The following is a 24724-nucleotide window of genomic DNA, read 5'->3' as shown; positions in this document are numbered from 1 at the left end:
TTGTTTGTCTCTGGGCAGTGTAATTTGCAGTTTGACGAGTTACTCTTCTGAAAGCTAGGTAGACTGGGAAAGTGAAGAGAGCCTTTACAGAGGCTTTAATTACCAAGCTCGGAAACCATTTAAAGGAGTATGTGTAACCCAATTACAGGGTGACAGGAGGCACAGAAGAGAAATATTTTATAGAGTGCTGAGGCAAAGAGGGGGGAAGAACCATCAGACTTTCATTTTTACAAACTCAGTTTAAAGTAAAATAGTAAATGTAGTAGAAAAGCTGCTTGATATTGAGGATCACTCATGGGGTCCCCACTTAAGGAAAAAACCTTGCCTGATACAAGTGGAAAAGAAAGTTTGCTTTAGTAAATTTCCAAGTTGTTCCAGCGGTGGAATAATGATTTTTGCTTTTAGTATTTATTTATAAAATCGCTTTACCAGTTGACATAGTGTGTTTAAGATGATTGTGCAATGGTGCTTCATGGGACATTTTCAAGAGACGTTCATTTGGAAGTGAAAAGTAGAGGTTGAGCAGTTTAACCCTATGGCAGGAGCCCCCTTCCAGCATTTTTGTTTTTTTATAGTCAAGTAGTGCATTAGGAATAAATGTGTCCTGTGATGTTGTGTTTCTCTTCCTCACTGCCCCTTTGTATCTTTATGTGATCTTTCTCTCTTCTCACCTCCCATCCACCCATCTCTTGTTTACTATAGGGACAAAGAAAAAACTGATAAAATCGTGACTTCTTTAGGATTAAAAATTGGAGCCCGAGAGGCACGGCATTCAGATCCTAGAGTCCAGATCAATGCTATCTGCAGTCAGTGGCTACCCATATCTCAAGCTGTTCTTGGTATCCTTTATATTAATGGTTGTTAATGAAATCATAGATCTGACAGAACAAGAAAAAAGTGTGTTATTGGCCATCAGGAGGGCCTCTGAAAATAACGCATGCCAATTCAGAGTAAGTTTTTTCTGGGGTTATTTAATATTTTACCATGAAACTGTATTAAATACTTTAGAAGTGACTATATTAATATTAATTAAGATTAATACAAATTTGAATGTTCTTAAAAAACATTTTAATTTTGTTTCTTAATCCATAAAATCAAAACTCCTGGACCAAGATTTGCATAGAAGTAGTTACTTTAGATGTTTGTGTTAGGATCACTGGTTCATTTTAACCCATATTTTCTTTACCTTGTTGATACTTCCTCTCAAATTAGTGATTCCAAAAGGACTTGATTTTAAGCGGTTTACCTTAACTAAAGTCACTTTGTAGGTGAATTTAGACTATCTTCTTTTTTTTTTTTTCAAGACTTTTGTTATATGGGCCAATTTTAGTGTCTTTATTGAATTTTTTACGGTGTTGCTCTTGTTCTGTTTTATGTTTTGGTTGTTTGGCCGAGAGGCCTGTGGGATCTTAGCTCCCCGACCAGAGATCGAACCCACACCCCCTGTATTGGAAGGTGAAGTCTTAACCATTGGACCTCTAGGGAAGTCCCAACCAAAGTAATTTTATAGAGGAATTTAGACTATTAATACCTTCTTGTCACTGATCTGTGTGTACTTAGCAGTACCCATGGGGTGGACTGAGGGTGCAGTTTCTGGGGAGTGGGCCAACAGTGGACCACAGGGCTGTAATAAACACAGACCCCTACGGCGACCTCGCTCTGTTGGAGGGCCTGCCCGTATCATAGTGAGCGGCTGATGGTGGTTTTGTGCCAGTTGATAGAGACTGGAACTGTATGAAAGCTTGTGAGGACTGGGTCACAGGCGGCCAAACTCCTAAGCTCTGTGGTCCTGCCTCGTTTGTTCCGTAGGATGTCAGTGTTAGAGTATCTGCCATGAGCACCCTTTCTGGGCTCTAGAGCGTCCATGAACTCCCTGAGATTGTATCCATGTTTTGAGATGTGACTTACAGAGTATTGCCTTACAGCCCAGGCATGGTATATGTTGTTACTTCAGTATCTCGTGCAGAGTCTGAGTCTCTGCCAGGGTGAAGAGCGCTTGCTCAGGCTTTTGAGTCCTTAACAGCAGACTTCAGCTATGGTGTGTCAGAAGCTTCCTAGTCCCCTCGACATTACAGCTGAGAGAGTGGAGAAACTGATGTGTGCAGGATCGCAGACTTTTGATTCTCTCCCACCGGAAACCCAGGCTCTGAAAGCAGGTGAGGTAAAGACGGACACGCCAGCCAATGTATTTTTGGTCATCCTAAGTCAAGACTTCCCTAGACCAATTTGCTAAATGCTAGCTTGCTAAATGGCCAAATGGCCAACTCCCCCTGTAAACAATTTCACAAACATTTCTCTAGTTGCTTTTTGTTTTCTAACATTTCAGTTTCGCCAGAGCCATTTTGCTCTGTCAGTGGAGTGAGGAGACTAGAGACCTCTCCCTTTTGCCTAGATCACAGTTCATAATCTTATCATCATGCTCTATTCCATCCTCTCAGGTAGCCAGGAATGCATTCCTGTGGTGACTATGTCTCCAGGGCCTGTGGAACAGTGACTTCAGGGTCTGTGTTTCCTCTTGAAGCCCTGTACATGCTTGGCCCATGAGAGGGAGCCTTATTTGCTCCCGGCCTCATATGGCTCCATGAAATTCATTTGTGCGCACCACTCTGTCCTGCTCTTTTTCTCTTTTGGGTTTGCTACCTCTGCCCTCAGATCACTGCAGTTCTCAGACCCGTGGTTGACTCTCCTTTGTTAAATCTCTCAGCCAGTTCCCAGTCCTCCTGACTAGCTCTGTCACTACCATTTGACACAGTCAATCCCTCCTTCCTCCTTGAGACCCTTTCTTCTTTGACTTCTGGGCTTCCACCTGTTTCTCCTTGTCTCCCTGTCTCCCCGGCTGTTTATCCCACCCGCAACCCCCCAGTTTTTTTATTAAAACAGGAGAAAAATCAAACAGAAGTAAATAACATGTACAAGGGAGAGACCTGGGAAAACAGAATAACGTGCTAAAATATCTGAAACCCTCACCTTAAATACTGTCAGTGGGTTAGAACTTCAAAGGGGAGAAAGGCATTTGCCATGGAAAATGAAAAAGTGAAAGTCTGATTACAAAGAGTGTTTGCTGGACCACAGAGTGGGCTCCGATCACTGGGCCCTGCCGATTTCCCCACCACGCCAGCCCCTTCTCTTTGCAGATATTTCTGGTGATAGTTATATTCCAGGAACAGGCCCTTTATCGCAGTTCATTAGACAACTAAGGGGACAGAAAAAAAACAACTTCCTAAGTTCTCTGCTCCTTAAAAACGATGAGCCTAAATTAACTCTCCGCTCAAGAAACCCCTTGTGGAGTGGCAAAGTGTGCTGTTCTGCAGTTCTGCCTTTAAACCTTCTTTGTGGAGTTTCACAGTCCAGAAGCCGAGTTGGTAGATTGTGTCTCATTAAGCCAGTCTCTTAGTCTTGACAGTTGGTTTAACTAGACATCTATAAATCCATTTCTGCAAGCAGTAATGCAGGTGGGCTCTCAAAGTTAGGCTTCTAAGGTGCAAGCAATCCGGTATTTCTAAGAGGCATTTCTGTGAAGACAAAAAGGTTCATGGTTGGAGCTAATTATAAACCAGCTTCTGAATCTAGGGAGCAGCCAGTGCAGATTTCTAGATGTTAGAGTCGAGTATCATTTGCAATTTGAAATGTCTTTGATGATGTCGTTCAGTGTTCAGGTAAACTTCCTGAGTGGCTTACACACCAGTGGGCCAGAATATTGCCCCCAAATGGACTATTGTGTGATGGTCTCTCTTAAATTTATCTCAAGTTGCAGAACTTCAAGAAAGGAGCAGCTTTGGTTCTCAGTGTTTCCACACCAAAAGTGGGAGGAAAAAATGGAAATGTTAGTTTGGAGAGTTATAGCCTAATATTTGAGGAAACCAGAATTCAGGATCCAGCCCAGTTTATAGATAGTAAAACACAACCTCAAAGATGGTAACAGAACTAGAATCTAATATTCCCAAGTGTGTGTTACAGTTTCTGTTGAAACATAATTTTTTTCTCTCTAAAGTCACTCTCATTTCTACCCAAGATAGCCAAATTAAGACTCATTTGTTTGCAGAATAAGTTTAGTTTCATTAAACTTGGCCTGATTGTCTTTATAGGTTCAGCATGAATAGCAGCTCACCATGTAGGCTCTTTTAAATCTCTTTTGCTGGAACTTTTCATAACAATCTCCAGATTGAACTTCTAATAGCCTCTTGAGGCCAAGAAACCAAGCCACATCTTTGCTGTTGGAGCTGCCTGTTCAGTCTTGATCTCTTTCCCATTCTTCTCCATCCCCTTGACTTTTTAACTGTGGGATGCCCCAGGCAAGGCTTGGTATTTGGATCTCATCTGTTTTCTACCTGCAGTCACTCTCCTGCTCATCTTGTCCAGTCTCTAGGCTTCCCATGACAATGGTGTGCTCTTAATTTTCACATTGGTTTCATGCCCCTATTTCCAGTCCATCTTTAAATCCTGTTTACTCTTCCTTTGAAATATATCCAGAATTAACTACTTTCAACATTTCCATTTCTGCCTTCCTGGGGCAAGCAATGCTCTCTCACCTGGGTATTATAGTAGCCTTCCAGCTGGTATCCCTGAGTCTGTTCTTGATTGCCTGCAGCTAGGGTGAGCCTGTTAAAATCGGAGTCAAGGTATGTTGCTTTGTTCCTCAAAGCCTTTCAAAGTTTTCCCTGGCAAGACTTCTGATAGATACTTAATTCTTTCTTCCTTATTTTCTTATTTGAATTTTACTCTTGAATTCTTTATGTGTAAATTATTTTGATATAGGGTGATTTAAAAAAATTACTCACCAGTGGTGGGTTTTTTTTTTCCTTAACGAATTTTTTTTTTTAATGTAAGTTAAGAAAAATGTCCATATGCTGATTAGGAAATTATGTTAAAATTTATAGATTTAGGGAAAATCAATATCTTATAGTATTGCATCTTAATCTTCATTTCTAAGGTTTTTTGGTTATCATGATATTTTTGTCTGTTTTATTTTCTAACTTTTCTGAAGGGTTGGAAAAACTACTATTATGTATTTTATTAATAAGCTACCTTGTTGACTATTGTCCTTTGGTAAAATTCCTTAATTCTATCCCTTCTCCACTGGAAGCAGTTATGAGGGCTTCTGGTGGGTAGTTAAGCCCATCTCCTACCTGGAGTTCCTCCAGCTCTTCTCCCACCCTGTCAGTTTTGCTTTTCTTTTCTCCTTTCTGCCAGTTCTCTCGCTCTCACTTTACTATTTTTCTAGCAATCTTATTTTTTTCTAAATAGAATTTTTCTTATAGTTGTAAAAGATGATAGGTTGCTTATGTATTTAGATGATGCCATGTTCTAAACTTCTTGTTTTCAGAAAGCCTGGATTATTAAAGTAACATTTTTCTTTCCTGTCTGTTTAGCTTTTATGAAATGTGGAAGTGAAGATACTGCTCCAGTTATTATCTTTGTTTCCAAAATGTTTGCAGTTGATGCTAAGGCTTTGCCTCAGAATAAGCCCAGGTAAGGATCATAGGGAAGCCAGGTAGGGCCAGGGAGATGGGGCGGGCTTGATGGGGTGCAAGGAGGGTGTGCGATGGGGAAGGTGCGGTTCTGTCCTCAGTCTGGAATTCATGTGGAGCAGCCCCTGTGGGAACGTAAATTTTACTGAGTACTTGATCTTTTTGTGATGCCTCTGGAGGAAACAGTTGTTGAAATCAGCTCTGGGACTGTTAATTCAAATTCATGTTAAAAAAAAAAAGTTGTTTTTTTTTTTTTTTTTTTGCTGCATCAGGTCTTTTTTGCAGCATGCGGGCTTCTCTAGTTGCAGCAGACAGGCTGAGATGTGCCATGGCCTGTGGGATCTTAGTTCCCCAACTGGGGGTCAAACCCGTATCGCCTGCACTGGAAGGTGAACTCTCAACCACTGCACCAACAGAGAAGTCCCTGAGTTCGCATAAATTTGAACAAGAGTAGTTAGAGTAGTGGTAGCCTCGGTTAACAGTTGTTGAATGTCAGACAAGTTGTAATCTCAGCCTGTCTGTCTGCTTCACTAGAGTTTTTTGAACGTGTGAGTACCTCTGCGGATCTTTGTGTGTATTGTGTGCGTGTGGAGAGAGAGGGATGAAGTTCAGCCGTGGGAGACGGATCCTTTCTCAAGTTTCCGAAGTCTTAGAGAATCTCTTTTACATCATATGAACTGGTACGGGTCCTCCTCCCCCACTAGTGTAAGTGATTAGATCCCAGTCGTTCCTTGTGGGAATCGTGGCACTAGCCTCCTAGCTGGTTTCGCTGTCCCAGTGTCTAACTTGGCCAGTCCACTTGCCATTCTCCCTTCAGGATCTTGGTGTCTGGAGTGAAAAGATTGACTCTATCCAGGAGTTTGAAGGCTTCTCTTCTTTACTGTCCACATCTATTCTGGGAGCTTTCTAAACAATAATGGTAATAGCACTAATAATTGGCTCCAGTTTTTCAACCTTATAATATTCCTGCCTCACTGTTGATTATGCCGTTTAAATCTAACAGTAGTTCTGCAGTGCAGGTATTTACTGTTTCAATCTAACCTGGGGAAGTTAAGAGGCCTTAAAAAGATGAAGTAGTAATTGATTTTCTAGTAGTCATGGTTGGGTGTGAGAGTTGAACTATAAAGAAAGCTGGGTTCCAAAGAATTGATGCTTTTGAACTGTGATGTTGGAGAAAACTCTTGAGAGTCCCTTGGACGGCCAGGAGATCCAACCAGTCCATCCTAAAGGAAATCAGTCCTGAATATTCATTAGAAGGACTGATGCTGAAGCTGAAACTCCAATATTTTGGCCACCTGATGCGAAAAGCTGACTCATTTGAAAAGACCTTGACACTGGGAAACATTGAAGGCAGGAGGAGGAGGGGACGACAGAGGATGAGATGGATGGATGGCATCACCGACTCAATGGGCATGGGTTTGGGTAAACTCAGGGAGTTGGTGATGGACAGGGAGGTCTGGCGTGCTGCAGTCCATGAGGTCACAAAGAGACGAACATGACAGGGTGACTGAACTGAACTGAGTGTACTCAAGGTCACATAGCTAGAAGGAGGCCAGAAGAGTATGTGAATCCACATTTGTCCAGCTGGACAGCCTACGGGTACCACTTCACCAGTGGGATCTGGCCTCCATCATCTATGCAGCTTGTTAATCTCCACTGCTACATCTCGACAACAGTCTTCCAGCCTGCCTGCCCTTTTTAGATTCTGGGGCCTTTGCTCTGACCATTCTCAACCACTGTTTTCTCTAGTAGTCTATCAGAAATTCTTACTGAATGCTTAAGTGCCTGTTGAGTAAGATCCTGCTAGGAGGTTTTCAGGCAGTTCCTGTCCCCCCGAATCCCTGTGTCTGCTGCTTTGGCTTCCTTCTTAAGAACCAGTTTCTTGTTGTAACAGGATGTGATGTTCAGGCAGAAACTACTCCTTGCTCCCTTAGTTGCCATCATCTCGGCTCTCTGGCGCTGTGGTCACTGGTAGCACCGGCTGCAGCCAGCTCTTCGGCCGTCTCTGTCTCTCCCCAGCCCACCCCTGCAGCTGGCTCCACAGAGGCCAGGGCGTGGACATTGAGCTTGGACTCCTGAGAGCGGGTGGTTTTGTGTTGTTGCCTCTTTCCTTCCTTCTCCAGCCTCACCTCCCCAGTCTGCCCTTTGAGTCTCCAGTCCGCATTCTCACCTCTGGTCACCTTCACCTCTACTGTTGGTCACTGCCGTCCCCTCGGCACCATCACCAACAGTTAGCTCCGCTGCAGCCCCAGTAAGTCAGCACCCACAGACGTTCCTTGACTAGTAGAGCTCAGTTCTCTTGCAAGTGATTCCTGTTTATTCTCAGTAAATACTAGTTGACACAATGGGTTCTTCAAAACCACCTTGCTGCCTTCTCTTCTGTCTGCTTTGTTTGCCTGTCACCACCCCCAGCACTCACAGCAGTGCCTGACCCATAGCAAGTGTCAGCTGGGTGGGTGGATAGATAACGCTGATGGACAGCAAGACTCTACATTTGATATTAACTTCATGAATGTAAATGGTAATCTTGTTACGAGCTCTGACAAAATGAGGATTTATTACATGTGAACTGATATGCTTCTTTCTTAACCAAAGCTAAAATAAAACCACATTTACTTAATGTGATGATTTTACCATTTCTAATTCCTTCTGAATGGGGGGTGTAGCCACAGATGATGAGTATGGAATTAAGAGTCAGATCTGGGTCTGAATTAACGGCTCCTCTGTATATTGTCCATGTGACTCTGGGTCGAGTTGTGTAATTCTCCTAAGGCTCCAGTTCTTATTTGTAAAACAGGAGTAAGAATACCTGTGTCATATAGTTGTTTGGATAAGTATGTTTCAATAATACGTGCAGAGTGATTAACACATTGTCTGTGCCATAGTTATGAAAGTAGTTTATTTTCTTGGGCTCCAGAATCACTGCAGATGGTAACTGCGCCTATGAACTTAAAAGACACTCATTGGAAGAAAAGCTATGACCAACCTAGACAGCATATTAAAAGCAGAGATACTACTTTGCCGGCAAAGGCCTGTCTAGTCAAAGCTATGGTTTTTCCAATAGTCATGTATGGATATGAGAGTTGGACCATAAAGAAACCTGAGCACCAAGGAATTAATGCTTTTGAATCGTGGTGTTGGAGAAGACTCTTGAGAGTCCCTTGGATTGCAAGATCAAACCAGTCCATCCTAAAGGAAATCAGTCCTGAATATTTATTGGAAGGACTGATGTTGAAGCTGAAGCTCCAGTCCTTTGGCCACCTGATGTGAAGGGCTGACTCATTGGAAAAGACCCTGATGCTGGGAAAGACTGAAGGCAGAAGGAGAAGGGGACGACAGTGGATGAGATGGTTGAAGGGCATCACTGACTCAATGGACATGAGTTTGAGCAAACTCCAAGAGTTGGTGATGGACAGGGAGGCCTGGTGTGCTGCGGTCCTTGGGGTTGAAAAGAGTCAGACAGGACTCAGTGACTGAACTCAACTGAACTGATAAGCCCATTGGAAGAGACCATTTCTCTCTGCACTAACCAGTGCGTCGGTTTTTTGTTTGTTTGTTTGTTTTTTAACCTCTTTCTTTATAGTGATAGTAAGGTATTCCATGTTTATATATTTTTTAAAATTTTTAATGAAGGATAATTGCTTTACAGAATTTTGTGGTTTTCTGTCATATATCAATAAGAATCAGCCATAGGTTAATTCATACTTTTCAGATACTCTTATAAAAAGTCTAGAAGCAAGATAAGTTACGTAAGGGTTGATTGACAGGGCAGGTGGAGTGTGTAGCCTGAAGAAGAGAAGGGCGAGGGGAAGCGCATGAGGGCAGATGATTGAAAGGCGAGGAGAGGGGAGTATGTTTGTTGGGTGTTGCTCGAGAAGACAGAACAAGAGCCTAGAAATTCCATCCTGTGTGTGAACGACCTTTAACACTGAGAGCTTCCAGTGGAGAGGAGCTAATGCCAGCAGATGTGACTTCCCGACAGCCCTGAGCAAGCCATCCTCAAAGGTCGCTCCCTTTTCATTTTTGTATCTGATGGCACAGCCCTGCCGCTTACATTGGGGTGGGTCTGACTAGAAGGGGCTGACTTCTAGAACCAAATTCATCCATTTCAAAGGGCAGGTGCTAAGGGAATAGAAGTGGTGTCCAGTCCTGGGGGGAGGTCTTGTCGAGCAGGTGGGTGTCTGAAGAGGACAGCAGTGGACAGCTGGTGCCTTACATGTGCGGCAGCCCACATGATGTAGGAAGGGGATTGGAGCACCTGACGTTAGGACCTCCAGGAGCATGTGGCATGTAGCGTGCATGGGACCAGTACATTCTCAGTATGGCATCTGAGTGGCTTCCAGGAGAGAGAAGGGGAAGGGGAATGGCAGGATGGGAGATGATGTCATCAGCCATAGATGGAGGCGTGAAGCAAGAGTCATAGTACCAAAGTTGGGGGGCAGTTGAGGAGGTGGGCACCACGTGACAGGATCAAGCAGGCCCCACCCCCCAGGCGAGCCTCCAGCAAACACACAGACGTGCGCTCACACCTTTCCTCTGGTGGAACTCGGGTCTAACACCGTGACTGGTCACCGTTGGCCCTTATGTCCAGCTTGAATTGCCAGCATTCAGCCTGGCCCTTCCTCTTGGACCCTAGTCCTCCATGGAGGTGTATTTTCCTACTTTCATGGAGAAAAGCTCGGTTTCTTACTGAGGTCATCTGCTTCTCTCTCTGTTAGAGTGTTCTGAGCGGTGGTATCTGTTACTGATTCCCTTTCTTTTCCAGCCATTTGCCCTACAGAGGAGGAGCATGGGTGCCTGAGAAAGGTTCCATGCTGTTGTGTGTGACGCGGGCTCTTGCATGTCGTTTCATAAGCTCACAGTAGTTGGGGACCCAGCTTTCCCAGTGGAAGAGGGAATGGCAACCCACTCCAGTATTCTTGGCTCGGAAATCCATGGATAGAGGAGTCTGGCAGGCTACAGTCCATGGGGTCATGAAGAGTCCGACCTACTGAGTGACTGAGCAGCAGCAGCGGTGTTCCCAGAGAAAGTATGGTAGGCCTTCTCTTTTCTTGCTGCAGTGAAAGCGAGAACTCGGAGAAAGTTTCCACCAGGAAGGGACTGGGGACCCACCACCGTCTTCTCCAGACACGTTGCTGTTCAGTCACTAAGTTGTGTCCAACTCTTGACAACCCTGTGGACTGCAGCACGCCAGGCTTCTCTGTCCTTCGCTGTCTCCTGGAGTTTGCTCAAACTCAATGTCCTTTGAGTCAGTGATGCCACCCAACCGTCTTATCCTCTGTCATCCCCTTCTCTTCCAGCCCTCAATCTTTCCCAGCATCAGGGTCTTTTCCAGCGAGTTGGCTGTTTGCATCAGGTGGCCAGAATACTGGAGCTACAGCATCAGTCCTTCCAGTGAATATTCAGGGTTGATCTCCTTTAAGATTGACTGGTTTGATCTCCTTGCTGTCCATGTTAATACTAGCTGTTTCTTGGCTGGAACAGACTGAGATCTTTGCTGTGGCCATGTGTTAACATGTCTGTGGTGTCCTGTAGACCTCTCACACAGGAGGAGATTGCTGAGAGGCGAGAGCGTGCAAGACGAAGGCATGCGGAAAAGTTGGCAGCGGTGCAGGGCCAGGCACCCGTGGAGCCCACCCAAGATGCAGGTGCCCTTGAAATGAGTCCACAGGGAGAAGAGCCAAAAGGTACAGCTTTTCTCAGTAATTTCCCCATCCTCGGTGATACGGATGGGGTTTTTGCCAAACTTGAAACACTTGTCCTTCTGCTCTGGGGCTTTTAGCTTTGAAGGTAGCTTTCATCAATAAACTTCTATCCTGGTGTTTCCTTGCTCAGTCTCAGCTAACAGTAGTGTCTTCCTTGGCCCCTCTCTTTCTCAGCAGCTCCTGGATGCAGAGAGCATTTGGGCATTCATGGTGCTTCTGTTTCTGGCAGGTGATGAGCAGGGGGTGGAAAATGAGACCCCCAAACCCGTGCCCCCAGAAGGAAGCGAGCAGGAGTCTTTTATCGCCTTCGCTCGAGTGTTCAGTGGTGTGGCGCGAAGAGGAAAGAGAATTTTTGTCCTGGGACCCAAATACAGTCCTCTTGAGTTTTTGCAGCAGGTAAGAACAGGAAGGAAAACATTTGTATGTTGTTTCATGGTTCTGCATTCTTGTTAGATTCGTGATTACCTTATTGGTAGATGGGTTTAATCTAATAGCATTTAGGAAATTAGGCTAGTACAAGAATCAGGTTTTCAAACCTTATTTAGTTAATTTATAAGGCTTTTCTAGAAATTCAAGGCTAGAGGAAAGAACTGAGAAGAACAGATGTCATGGTGGTTCCAGGACGATGCCAGGTGTCTGAGACATAAAGATCCAAAACCCAGGTGGCATGAGCCAAAGGCATGGGCGGTGAGCAGGTGATAGGCAGTGGTTTCTTGGCAGGCAGATCCAAGACATTGATCAGGAAGGTCTGACAGTCGGTGAACAGCCAGCATCTAAGTATGTTTGAACCAAAGGGGAAATAAACCACAAGCTAGAGCTGTCTAAGAAGGTGCATATGTGGTAATCAGATGATAAAGGTCAGAGGATGAATGCCAGAGGTCCAGGGAGCCAGGCAGCATCAGTGAGGTGCTATGAGCGGGTGCTTCTAAGATGCTCGTGCTCCTCTGGGCGCAGGTAAGCCAGGGCCGCTGCTGTGCTTGGCTGTGATGAGAGGCAGAGGTGGTGGCAGAAGAAAGGCTGCGCCATCGACTCCTCCTGCCTTGAGTGCTTATTCTATCAGTGTGAGCAGCAGGTGAATCCTTGGACTTGTTGCCATGCCGAGTGGTCACTGCGCAGTTTGTGCTAGTCTGTGACATGTTCAGATTTAGCAAGGAGGAGTACAGCAGTTGGTGTGTTTGGAGTTACTTTTTAGGGGAGGGTAAAAGTGTTGTAAAAGGGGTATAAAAATCTACTTGTGATCTTCTTACCATCGTGGTTACCATCTATCCATAAATGTATTAGGTATAGTTTTCCATTTATTTAGGTCATTTAAACTGTTACCATTTTCTCCATAAAAATCTTTAATTTAAACTTTGAGATTCCCTGGAGAAGGAAATGGCAATGCACTCCAGTACTCTTGCCTGGAAAATTCCATGGACTGAGGAGCCTGGTAAGTTACAGTCCATGGGATCGCAAAGAGTCAGACACGACTGAGCAACTTCACTTTCACTTTCACCAGGTCACAGCAGAATTTATATTAGCGATAAAGTTTATCAGTTCAGTTCAGTCGCTCAGTCAAGTCCTACTCTTTGTGACCCGATTGCACGCCAGGCCTCCCTGTCCATCACCAAATCCCAGAGTTCACCCAAACTCATGTCCATCGAGTCGGTGATGCCATCCAGCCATCTCATCCTCTGTCATCCCCTTCTCCTCCTGCCTCTAATCCCTCCCAGACTCAGAGTCTTTTCCAACGAGTCAACTCTTCACATGAGGTGGCCAAATTATTGGAGTTTCAGCTTCAATATCATTCCTTCCAAAGAACACCCAGGACTGATCTCCTTTAGAATGGAGTGGTTGGATCTCCTTGCAGTCCAAGGGACTCTCAAGAGTCTTCTCCAACACCACAGTTCAAAAGCATCAAACTTCGGCACTCAGCTTTCTTCACAGTCCAACTCTCACATCCATACATGACTACAGGAAAAACCATAGCCTTGACTAAATGGACCTTAGTCGGCAAAGTAATGTCTCTGCTTTCTAATATGCTCTCTAGGTTGGTCATAACTTTCCTTCCCAGGAGTAAGCGTCTTTTAATTTCATGGCTGCAATCACCATCTGCACTGATTTTGGAGCACCAAAAAATAAAATCTGATACTGTTTCCACTGTTTCCCCATCTATTTCCCATGAAGTGATGGGACCAGATGCCATGATCTTCGTTTTCTGAATGTTGAGCTTTAAGCCAACTTTTTCACTCTTGTCTTTGACTTTCATCAAGAGACTTTTAGTTCCTCTTCACTTTCTGCCATAAGGGTGGTGTCATCTGCATATCTGAAGTTACTCATATTTCTCCCAGCAATCTTGATTTCCAGCTTATGCTTCTTCCAGCCCAGCATTTCTCATGATGTACTCTGCAAATAAGTTAAACAAGCAGGGTGACAATATACAGCCTTGACGGACTCCTTTTCCTATTGGGAACCAGTCTGTTGTTCTATGTCCAGTTCTAACTGCTGCTTCCTGACCTGCATATAGATTTCTCAAGAGGCAGGTCAGGTGGTCTGTATTCCCATCTCTTTCAGAATTTTCCACAGTTTATTGTGATCCACACAGTCAAAGGCTTTGGCATAGCCAATAAAGCAGAAATAGATGTTTTTCTGGAACTGTCTTGCTTTTTCAATAATCCAGCAGATGTTGGCAATTTGATCTCTGGTTCCTCTGCCTTTTCTAAAACCAGCTTGAACATCTGCAGGTTCACAGTTCACGTATTGCTGAAGCCTGGCTTGGAGAATTTTGAGCATTACTTTACTAGCGTGTGAGATGAGTGCAATTGTGCGGTAGTTTGAGCATTCTTTGGCATTGCCTTTCTTTTGAATGAAAACTGACCTATTCCAGTCCTGTGACCACTGCTGAGTTTTCCAGATTTGCTGGTATATTGAGTGCAGCACTTTCACAACAGCATCTTTTAGGATTTGAAATAGCTCAACTGGAATTCCATCACCTCCACTAGCTTTGTTTGTAGTGATGCTTTCTAAGGCCCACTTGACTTCACATTCCAGGATGTCTGGCTCTAGGTGAGTGATCACACCATCGTGATTATCTGGGTCATGAAGCTCTTTTTTATACAGTTCTTCTGTGTCTTCTTGCCACCTCTTCTTAATGTCTTCTGCTTCTGTTAGGTCCATACCATTTCTGTCCTTTATCGAACCCATCTTCGCATGAAATGTTCCCTTGGTATCTCTAATTTTCTTGAAGAGATCTCTAGTCTTCCCCTTTTTGTTGTTTTCCTCTATTTCTTTGCACTGATCACTGAGGAAGGCTTTCTTATCTCTTCTTGCTATTCTTTGGAACTCTGCATTCAGATGCGTATATCTTTCCTTTTCTCCTTTGCTTTTCGCTTCTCTTCTTTTCACAGCTATTTGTAAGGCCTCCCCAGACAGCCATTTTGCTTTTTTGCATTTCTTTTCCATGGAGATGGTCTTGATCCCTGTCTCCTGTACAAGATCACGGACCTCATTCCATAGTTCATCAGGCACTCTATCTATCAGATCTAGGCCCTTAAATCTATTTCTCACTTCCACTGTATAATCATAAGGGATTTGATTTAGGTCATACCTGAGTGGTCTAGTGGTTTTCCCTACTTTGTTCAATTTAAGTCTGAATTTGGCAATAAGGAGTTCATGATCTGAGCCACAGTCAGCTCCCCGTCTTGTTTTTGCTGACTGTATAGAGCTTCTCCATCTTTGGCTGCAAAGAATATAATCAGTCTGATTTCGGTGTTGACCGTCTGGTGATGTCCATGTGTAGAATATTCTCTTGTGTTGTTGGAAGAGGGTGTTTGCTATGACCAGTGTGTTCTCTTGGCAAAACTCTATTAACCTTTGTGTTGCTTCATTCTGTACTCCAAGGTCAAATTTGCCTGTTACCCCAGGTGTTTCTTGATTTCCTACTTTTGCATTCCAGTTCCCTATAGTGAAAAGGACATCTTTTTTGGGTGTTAGAGATAAATCATAAACTTGATGTGTAATTCTTGACAGGCTTTATGTATATAAGAAGTGTCTCTAGTTCAGAATTTACTCATAAACTGAGACTTATTTTTATATCACACCATTTCAGATCTGAATGTTTTGGGTTTACATGAAATGTGACTACACTATATCTTACTTAGCAATCAAAGTAACTTTGTAGGTATTAACCCAAACCTGTTTTCCTTTGATGTCTCCTAACTTAGCTTCTGTTTTTTTTTCTTTTTTGCCCAGGTGCCATTAGGCTTCTCAGCTCCACTGGAGGACCTTCCTCCGGTCCCCCACATGGCATGCTGTACGTTGCAACACCTGTACCTTCTGATGGGAAGGGAGCTGGAAGACCTCGAGGAGGTGCCTCCAGGAAACGTGCTCGGTAGGGTGGTGCTGTGTGTCACATCTGTGCTCCGTTCCGAGACGTAGCCTGACATGTCACCCAAACCACGTGAGATCTCTGAGGGAAATGACTTGGATCTCATTCTCGTCTCTTTTTTTGATTATTTATTTGGGGTCGTGTCCTTTGGTTTTTACTTAGTGCCTTTCGATAATTAGCATGTACAGTAGTGCTGTGCTATGCTTAGTCGCTCAGTCACGTCCAACTCTTTGTAACTCCCTGGACTGGAGCCCACCTGGCTTCTCTAGCCATGGGGATTCTCTAGCCAAGGGTACTGGAGTGGGTTGCCATACCTTCGTCCAGGGGTTCTTCCTAACCCAGGGATGGAACACAGGTCTCTCGCATTGCAGGAGGATTCTTTACTTTGTAAGCCAGCAGGGAAGCCCAAGAATACTGGAGTATGCAGCCTGTCCCTTCTGCAGGGTGTCCTCCCAACTCAGGACTTGAACTGAGGTCTCCTGCATTGTAGGCAGATTTTTTTACCAACTGAGCTACCAGGGAAGCCCATAAAGTAACTGCTTAAGAAATCAGTGAATAAGCTGAGGTTCCATTCATTTGGGGATGAGAAAGAATTTCTGCTCATAGTAAAGTCAGTTCAGATGAATAAGACACTTCTGGTTCTAAAGTATCAGAAACTATTTTGATAAAAGGGTCTGTCTTCTTCCAGGATTTTTTAATCCATTGAATGTTGTTTTATATTATAAATTCATAAATACTGTTCCTCATCTCCATAATGTTCATTACTTCTTTGCAGACTTCACTTTTAAAGGTCCTCAGTACGAACTTGAATCAGATGAAGGAATTTTCCTTGGATCATCATAGTCACTCTGAGTGTGATATGGAATGCTGGGTCCCATTCTGAACCCTTGGAGTACTTGTCAGGTGTTTAGCTATTTATGGGGGGACTTCTTGGACTCCAGCTTCTTTTCATGTTGTAGAGAAATGGTCTAGACTACTGGTCTGGAGCTGCTGGATTTTGTCCACTTTAGTCCAAGAAATTTGTGTGTTGATGCTCCCTTGCAGAAATATGTAATTAAAAACTTTTTTTTCATTGCTTTTTTCGGGGGCATGAATTTCTAGCCTCTCCTCAGTGTTACCCATTCCTTTCACCCCCTTTGGAAAATGCTGTTGAACCCTAACAATTGACATGACTTATGAGCTTCCATAACCAGCAGACATTTTTTATCAGGAAGGACATGGGAAGGTGAATAGAAAGCACTCTGTTTTTGTTTATAAGCCTTCCTCCTGATTCCTGTATTCCTCACACTCAGTTAATTTTGTTTCTGAAATGGAAGGTGAAGTGGAAGATCTCTAACACAACGTTCAAGTGAAAAGAGAAGTTCTGAAGAAGGGTTCAGTGCGTGGTTTCTGTCGTATCCCCTCCAGTGAAGGGTCGTTGCTTGTGCTCTCTCCCCAGCAAAGGTTAGGAACATGACGTGCAGTAGTTCTGGTTTCCTTCTGTCTGTTTCTAGATTGCCATGTGCTGCTCAGCCCTGAGGCCAGCTGTGTTATGAGCAGGGAGACCATCTCTCTCATCTGCCTCCTAAGGCAGCCGTAACCCTGCTATCTGCAGGAGACCTACCACAGATTAAAGCTTTCTTCATCTTGGGGAAGAGAGAAATACCTCACTGTCTTGTACTGATCTTTTGAAGTTATTTGGGAGCAGTGGTAGGAGCTAGGGTGTTGGTAAAGGTGCCTGTTGGTTAAACATTTGTTTACCAAATTCAGTTGTTAAAAAAATAAGATGGACACACAACTTTGGGATAAAGTGAATTAAACAGAAAAGTGAGATATATTTTGTAGAAGCATTCAGTTCAGTTCAGTCGCTCAGTTGTGTCCGACTCTTTGCAACCCCATGAATCACAGCACGCCAGGCCTCCCTGTCCATCACCAACTCCCGGAGTTCACTCAGACTCACGTCCATCAAGTCAGTGATGCCATCCAGCCATTTCATCCTCTGTCATCCCCTTCTGCTCCTGCCCCCAATCCCTCCCAGCATCAAAGTCTTTTCCAGTGAGTCAACTCTTCACATGAGGTGGCCAGAGTACTGGAGTTTCAGCTTCAGCATCATTCCCTCCAAAGAAATCCCAGGGCTGATCTCCTTCAGAATGGATTGGTTGGATCTCCTTGCAATCCAAGGGACTCTCAAGAGTCTTCTCTAACACCACACTTCAAAAGCATCAATTCTTCAGCGCTCAGCTTTCTTCACAGTCCAACTCTCACATCCATACATGACCACTGGAAAAACCATAGCCTTGACTAGATGGACCTTTGTTGGCAAAGTAACGTCTCTGCTTTTGAATATGCTGTCTAGGTTGGTCATAACTTTCCTTCCAAGGAGTAAGCGTCTTTTAATTTCATGGCTGCAGTCACCATCTGCAGTGATTCATTAGGATTGTGTCTAACTGCCAGTGATCAAAAAACCAACTGCATAGTGTTCAGTTTCCCTCAGTGGGAAGATCAGGGTAGAGGATAGACAGTTAAGGACTGATGCCGTGGCTGTCTTATGTCATCGAGGAGCAGGTTCCCTCTTTTTACCTGTTCGCAGTCCTTAGCCTGGGGCTTTGTCCCCATGGAACCAAGGTGGCATCTGCATCGACATTCCTTGCAGGAAGACGGCACACGGGCCAAAGGCCTTCTCACAGCACTGATGTTTCATTTATTTTTGTGGTCATTAGTTTATTTATTTTGGATGATTTGGTTGATGTTACTTTAAAACCCTTTGGCAGTGACTACCCCATATATGGTCTATTAGATATCTAAAATATCTCTTACAAAGAAGTGCTCATAAATAGAGGCTTTATACATCTCTCGTAAATATCAGTTCTCATGTGTGTTCTGATTATTCCATTATGCCAGGTTTTACCTCTCTCAGTAGGCAATTAGAAACTAAGATATGTTTAGGATGAAAAGGTCTGGTTTGCTCTGTGGAGTGATGAGGAAGTTCAGCGGTTTGGATGTGGGAAGTGTGGGCAGGTGTGAAGCGGAGCTGGTGTTCAGCCAGCACACACTGGTGCCAGTCTTAACATATGGAAACACCACAACCTGCGGTTGGAATTAGCAGGCACTGCTCCCTGACCCCCACTGCCTGGCACCTTTTTTCCCCCTGGACTTCCCCATAATCCAGGGCTAACAGGTTAAGTTTGGCACATCTGGGGTCCCTGTTGAGCAAGCGCTGGTGTTTTTATTTGGGAAGAAGTGCCCTGTTAGTGACCAGTGTAGTATATATCCTCGCTTCTTTGTGATTTTGTCATGTGGTCATCCCTAGCTGCAGTGAAAGCCAAAGGTTGAGTCTCTTACAGTTTCTACAAGTAAGGCAGGGAATATGGGATGGTGAATGGTTTTTGAAGAGCCTGTCCACACTCTCAACCACATTTCCTCCACATTTGCCTAGTGTTGCCTGAAGCCCTTTCGTTACGGTTCTGTTTCTCTACATTAGGGAGGAAGATAGTCTGCCAGAGTGGTTATAAATGCAACATTGAAGGGTTTGGAATCCAACCAGCCACTTCAGCTTACCTTCTAAATTGAAGCATACAGAAATTGTTTTCTGTTAACCTAGATCTCTTTGAGCCCTGTGCTTGACTGTAAAGCACAAGTATACCAAAATTCTGCTCATAGTTCTGCCACTAAGTAATATATAGCCTCAGGCCAGTTGTATAAGCTTTCTGGTCCCCAGCTCTCCAAAATAATCTGGACTAGAGTAATTTTTACTAACAATCTTATTGTAAAAATAGAACAGCTACTTTAATTTTTTTTCTAATACTGTTACAGACTTTCAGAGCTTCTTTTATTATATTTATCATATAAACTTTAAGGCTAGAACATTAAACAGCATTGTATGGATACATTTTATTACTGTACTCTAAAATATAAACAAAATCCTATGTACATCATGTTTGTAAGATACAAACTAATGTAAAAATAAAATACAAACAAAATTCAAGTTTATCATTGCCATTATATTATGGCAGGTTGACATTTCAGTGAGGATAGAGTGAGATAAAAATGCTTAGTACTTTTGTCATAAAAATTGTCCCTGGATTATGTCAGTATACCACTGATTGAAAAAAAGTCCTAGACTAGATCATCTCCAAGGTCCCCTCTAGCTTTAACTTTTCAGGCTTGTGTTTTTTAAAGAAAAATCTTAGGTCAGTTATTAGGACATTTCTCTTCCTAGTATTCATTAGAGGCACAGTACATTTTTGATATGGTTACTAGGTTGGGTTGAGAACCCATTTCAGTGGCTCCATCAAAACATCTTGAACTAGTTACCAGTTTGTAAGGCAAATTTCACTTGTTCGTTGATTTAAAACCTGGAGTATATGTAGCAGTACTAGCAGTTTCATAAGCCGGGTGTTTAATACAACCTTTTAGAGTGGGGAGTAAGTTTAAGGCCCGACAGGGGTGTGCTAAGAGGTGAGAAGCAAGCAGAACAAGAGAAAGCTGATTGCCAGCAAGGGTAATAAATGCTGGGGTTCTGGCTGTGGTTTCTAGAGTGAGCTGACTGAGACCAGGTATGCCGGCATAGTTGTTGTTAACTGAAAAGGTTTCCTGTCATAGGGGATGAGCAGGGAGGGGAGGGGGCAGGGGGAGAGTGGGATGGGGTGGGGTGTGAATGAGGAGAATAAACTGAATGGCCGAATATGGTTGTATTAGTCTACATGTTCTAGTTATCTGTTACTGCAAAACAAACGACCCAAAGCCTTGTGGCTTAAAACAAAGGCAGTCTTTAATTTTTCATGAATCTGCTATTCAGGCAGGTTTGGTGGGACGCTTGTTTCCATGCCGCACGGTGTCTGTTGAAGTGCTCAAAGCCTGGGCGCTGAATCCTGTGAAGGTGCTTTTCACTCCCGTGTCTGCTGACTGATGCTATCTGTTGGCTGGGACCTTGTGTGGATGTGCCACTAGGGCTGGAACGTGTGACCTTGGCACATGACTACTTGGCTTCCTTGCAGCACACTGATAGGGTTCTGCAGCTGAGCATCCCAGGAGGAAACTGCATCAGCCTCTGTGGCCTAACCCGTAACGCCTTCAGCCTCATTTTTGCCACATTTTCTTCATCAAGAGGTAAGAGTCACTAAGCCTGGCCCAGACTCACAGGGAGGGAACTAGCTCCCCTTAAATGGGAGATACCTCAGAGAATTCGAGGACATGTTTTAAGATGACCACACCATGGATCAAAGGTGGTTTCTTCTTTCTTTTTACATTGTAGCAGGCCTGTGGCTGGACACATACTACAAACAGAGACTTTGTTTATAGTGATCAGGCATGCCTGTTAACTTCATCTTTTTTATTCTTGTTAACTTAGGGAAAAAGGTACAGTTCTTATTTTAATAAGAAAATCGTAGAGTGATAAGACTGATACCCATATGCTTTTCATCCAAAATGATACCAAGTCAGATTTATCAGCTGCAGATGAAAATTTTTGTTGGAGAAGGAAATGAAAACATTATATGGCATTCTTGAGCAAGTCAGTGTTTAGAGTCAAAGTCTAAAGTAAAGTTCTTTTACTGGCACTTGAAAAATGCAGATTTCACATTTGAACTCAGCTATAACTCACTTGGAATACTTGGAGCCGTCTGATAAGTGTGGTTAGATTTTATGGTCTGGAAATAGTCAGTTGAAAGTTGAAAATCATTTAACTCCAACCTGATGTTTGAAAAGTTGGTGGAGATGGGACCACAGAGACCTTACCAGGTTGAACACACAATAGTCTTTTGTTCAGTTCTCTGCTGAGAGTATCTCTAAAAATAAATGTTTGCTCCAGGCTCCTATTAAAATGTGAGGGGAAATTGAATTAGGATTCCAAATCTTTAGCTTTCTCTCGTACACTTTTAGATCTCTTCCATATGGTTAACTCTTTAACATTTCAGGGGCATATTCCAAGAGGAAACATGATAGTTCTCTTTTTTCAACATAAAGAAAATAAATATTAATTAGCCTTTTTCTGAAATGGTTTTAGTTTTGCCATGGTTGTTTGCTGGGTTGGTAGGAAGTCAGTGTGCATTGAATGGGGAGAGAGTATTTGTATCCTTACTCATGTGGAGTGACTGAAGAGTCAGAAACCTTTGAAGAGTTTACTAGCAGATTTGATTTGATTGTTTCAAGGGAAAGCTCAACATTTTGTGACTCTTAAGCCTTTGTAGTACTTTTGTAATACTTTAAATTCACTTACTAGTGGATTTCTTTTAAATATACTTATCAGCATTTCCACTTGGAAAGAATAACCAGGAGCCTTACTATTCATTTCTTAGTATTAATAGTTTCAGCTGATTTTTAATAACTTTTGTTTTATAGATAATTTATTCTCTGATTTTGTAATAATTGCCTTATTTCTTTTTATTTTTGTATTGCCTGTAAAGGTATGATAAAATAGTTATCGCTGCTCATCTGTCATGTTCCTCCTGACTTTAATGGAAATATTCCTAGTATGTTAGTTACAGGTTTGCTGATGCCCAAAGATTTGTATTTTTTAATCATGCTGGGAAAGTTCTGAGATTTTTGAAAATCAGGAATAAATACTTAAATCTTACTGATACATTCTCAGCATCTGAAGACAGGGTTATAGAGCTTTTCTCCTAGCTATAATTGATGTCATGAATTATATTTAGTTATTTCCTGATTATTAAGATGTCTTGTGTTTCTGGAAGAAAATAATACTTGAGCATTGCATATTTTCTTCATACACTGTTATATTCAATTTCCCAGTATTTCATACAGACTTTTCTTGTATGATTAATAAAATTACCATTATTTTCTTTGTGTCATGGTGATTCCAAAATGGGAAACTTCCATCTTTTCTACCCTCTACTAGACTGTTCGGTTGTTAGCCATTTGCCATATGCCATTAAAGATTAGAATCAGATAACGTTAAGAAAACTTACTTCATCAAATGCACCAGTCACATTTCAAGAACTCAGTAACCACATGTTACTAATGGCTACCATTTTGGACAGTGTCATTCTGGAGAAGTTTCTATAGAATATGATAATCATCTTTAAAAGTTTTCAGCATAATGTGGGTCACAGTAGAGATCTGTTTGAGAAGTCAGAGAAGCCAAATAAGAATTCTCTCTTACATGGGGGTAGCCACCAGTCTTTTTAAAATCTCTACATGTGTATGCTTAGGTTTTAAATTGTGATGAAATGTAGTTACACAAAATTTACCTTCTATGATTTTTAAGTGTAAACTGGGAATTTGTTGTTGTTGTGCTGCAGAGTGAAAGAGCTTAGTTTCCTGATGAGGGATCGGATCTGTGCCCCCAGCAGAGGAAGTGCACATTCTTAACCACTGGGCCACAAGGGGAATCCCTGTAGTATACTTTTAATACAAAAAAATCATACTTTCTGTACAGTTTTATAGCCTGTTTAGTTTTCTCTCTGAGATAATCTCTTCTCAGAACATTTATAGCTTTTTCCCTTTTGTTTCAGTGCGGTTTCTGTAACTCTTAGAACAATGTTGAAGAGTAGTGTGAGAACAGTGTCTTATTTCTTTTAAGGTAGAGGAATTCCTGTAAACAGTGTTTCCGTCAGATTGGATTTGGTTAGTCTATATGATGAAAATAAAGTATCTTCTTGTTTCTGCTTACTAGATTAATTTTTTAAATGTGGGTTGATGTTGAGATTTATCAAGAGTTATTTTCCACATCTTTCAGGTGATATTTCTCTGTTTTGATCCACTTACATTGTGAATTACTTCAATATGTTTTCTAATATAAAACCAACTTTATATTCCTGGGATAAACTATTTGATGAGTATATTTCAATATGTTAATAGAACAGTGAATTCAATTTTTTGGTAGTTTTTTCTGTAAAATGTTTATAGTATTTGTAAGTTTGCCCAGTCTATAGTTTTTTGAATATTTTATATTTGTGTAGTTTAAATATCAGCTTTATACTAAGCTATATTCAGGAATAACAAATTAGGGGATATTTTCATTGTGTTTAATCAAACCTCAAGAAAGCAGCTTATACCTGCATCAGCACAGATTCGATCCCTCACCAGGAAACTAAGATCCTGCATTCTGTGCGGCACAGCAAAAAAACAAAAACAAAAAATTACCAGTTTACATTTAAAAGAAATTTATACCTGGTTGGTTGCCAGGTTGTGATTCTATAATGTTATCAATTGTTACTGTCTCTTTCTTTTTTATTTAGAAGAGTTGGCTCATCTTTTTTCTTTTTTTTTTCCAAGTGAAAGTATTCATAGCCTGAATCTTACTGATAACTTTGGCTAGATTTCTTTAGTTTTAATATGCAGCATTTTTATTCTTATTACATTTTTACATGTCCTCTAGTTCAGCACTTTGCAACCCGCGTACTGCAGTTGCGCTTAACAAATGTGACAAGCTGTTGTTCCTTTTAGCCTCGAGGCAGCTGAGGTTATGGGATGGCTGGAGCCCTCTTGTCTGTTACCTCGGATGGAATTGTTACCATATGGTTTAGTGAAATGCTCATTTTCAGATGTGTCTGTTGAATCCACATTTTTACTCACTGGAGTAACTGGCTAAAACTGCATAACATCTTTTGAATAAGTTGATGAATACAACTCCATAACCTAGAAATTGACTGTTAATTAGCCTGCTGCCACTCTAGACATTATATGAGAACAAATGAGTATGTGAAGGGTATCCATCTCCAAATACTATATTTCTCTTTTACTCTTACATGGTAGTTATAGAGACTAGCTTGCCAGAGGAAATAAAGGAACAGATAATTGAAATGATTTTTGCTGAAGTTTTTCAGTAAAGAAAGGCAAGCTGTGGGTTAATAGTCTGAAGGAGTGGTTGGGTGAAAGCAAAGGTGGGGAGAGAGAGAGAGACAGTTTGATGATAGCTGTTTTTCAGAGTGAAAAAGAGGTCGTGAAAGGGGAAAGGTGAAGGATGCAGTGCCAGCTCCAGTGGTGAGTGGTATGTAGACTATAACCTCTCCAACTCAACAGTGTGAAAGACCTGGTTGACTGTAAGAGGAAGGAAGATTTGGAAAATTTCAAAGCATGTGATAACTTACGGAGAAACCACAGTGAACTTTTGCTAGCTGTTAGATCATAGGATTGTACCCTCTCTAGTATTCTTGCCTGGAGAATCCCATATACAGAGGAGTCTGGCAGGCTACAGTCCATGGTGTCACAAAGAGTCAGACACGACTGAGTGACTGAACACCACC

At 42.4% G+C, this 24724-nt stretch overlaps 1 protein-coding gene across 6 annotated transcripts in view; it reads left to right on the top strand.

The window, feature by feature from the left end:
• Positions 1 to 24724, top strand: part of EFL1 (elongation factor like GTPase 1) — a 111519-nt gene that overhangs the window by 21647 nt on the left and 65148 nt on the right. For all 6 annotated transcript variants that reach the window (XM_060408758.1, XM_012098550.5, XM_060408756.1 and 3 more), the window contains exons 10-15: positions 703 to 839; positions 2034 to 2156; positions 5370 to 5469; positions 11004 to 11155; positions 11403 to 11569; positions 15404 to 15542. In XM_060408758.1, coding sequence (XP_060264741.1) covers positions 703 to 839; positions 2034 to 2156; positions 5370 to 5469; positions 11004 to 11155; positions 11403 to 11569; positions 15404 to 15542 — 818 coding nt within the window. The remainder of the gene's footprint in view (positions 1 to 702; positions 840 to 2033; positions 2157 to 5369; positions 5470 to 11003; positions 11156 to 11402; positions 11570 to 15403; positions 15543 to 24724) is intronic.

Source organism: Ovis aries, unplaced genomic scaffold (genome assembly GCF_016772045.2).
Source record: "Ovis aries strain OAR_USU_Benz2616 breed Rambouillet unplaced genomic scaffold, ARS-UI_Ramb_v3.0 scaffold_85, whole genome shotgun sequence".
Lineage (NCBI taxonomy): Eukaryota > Metazoa > Chordata > Mammalia > Artiodactyla > Bovidae > Ovis > Ovis aries.
Note: the sequence above shows the minus strand (reverse complement) of the source record. Positions and strands in the feature narration are given on the sequence as shown.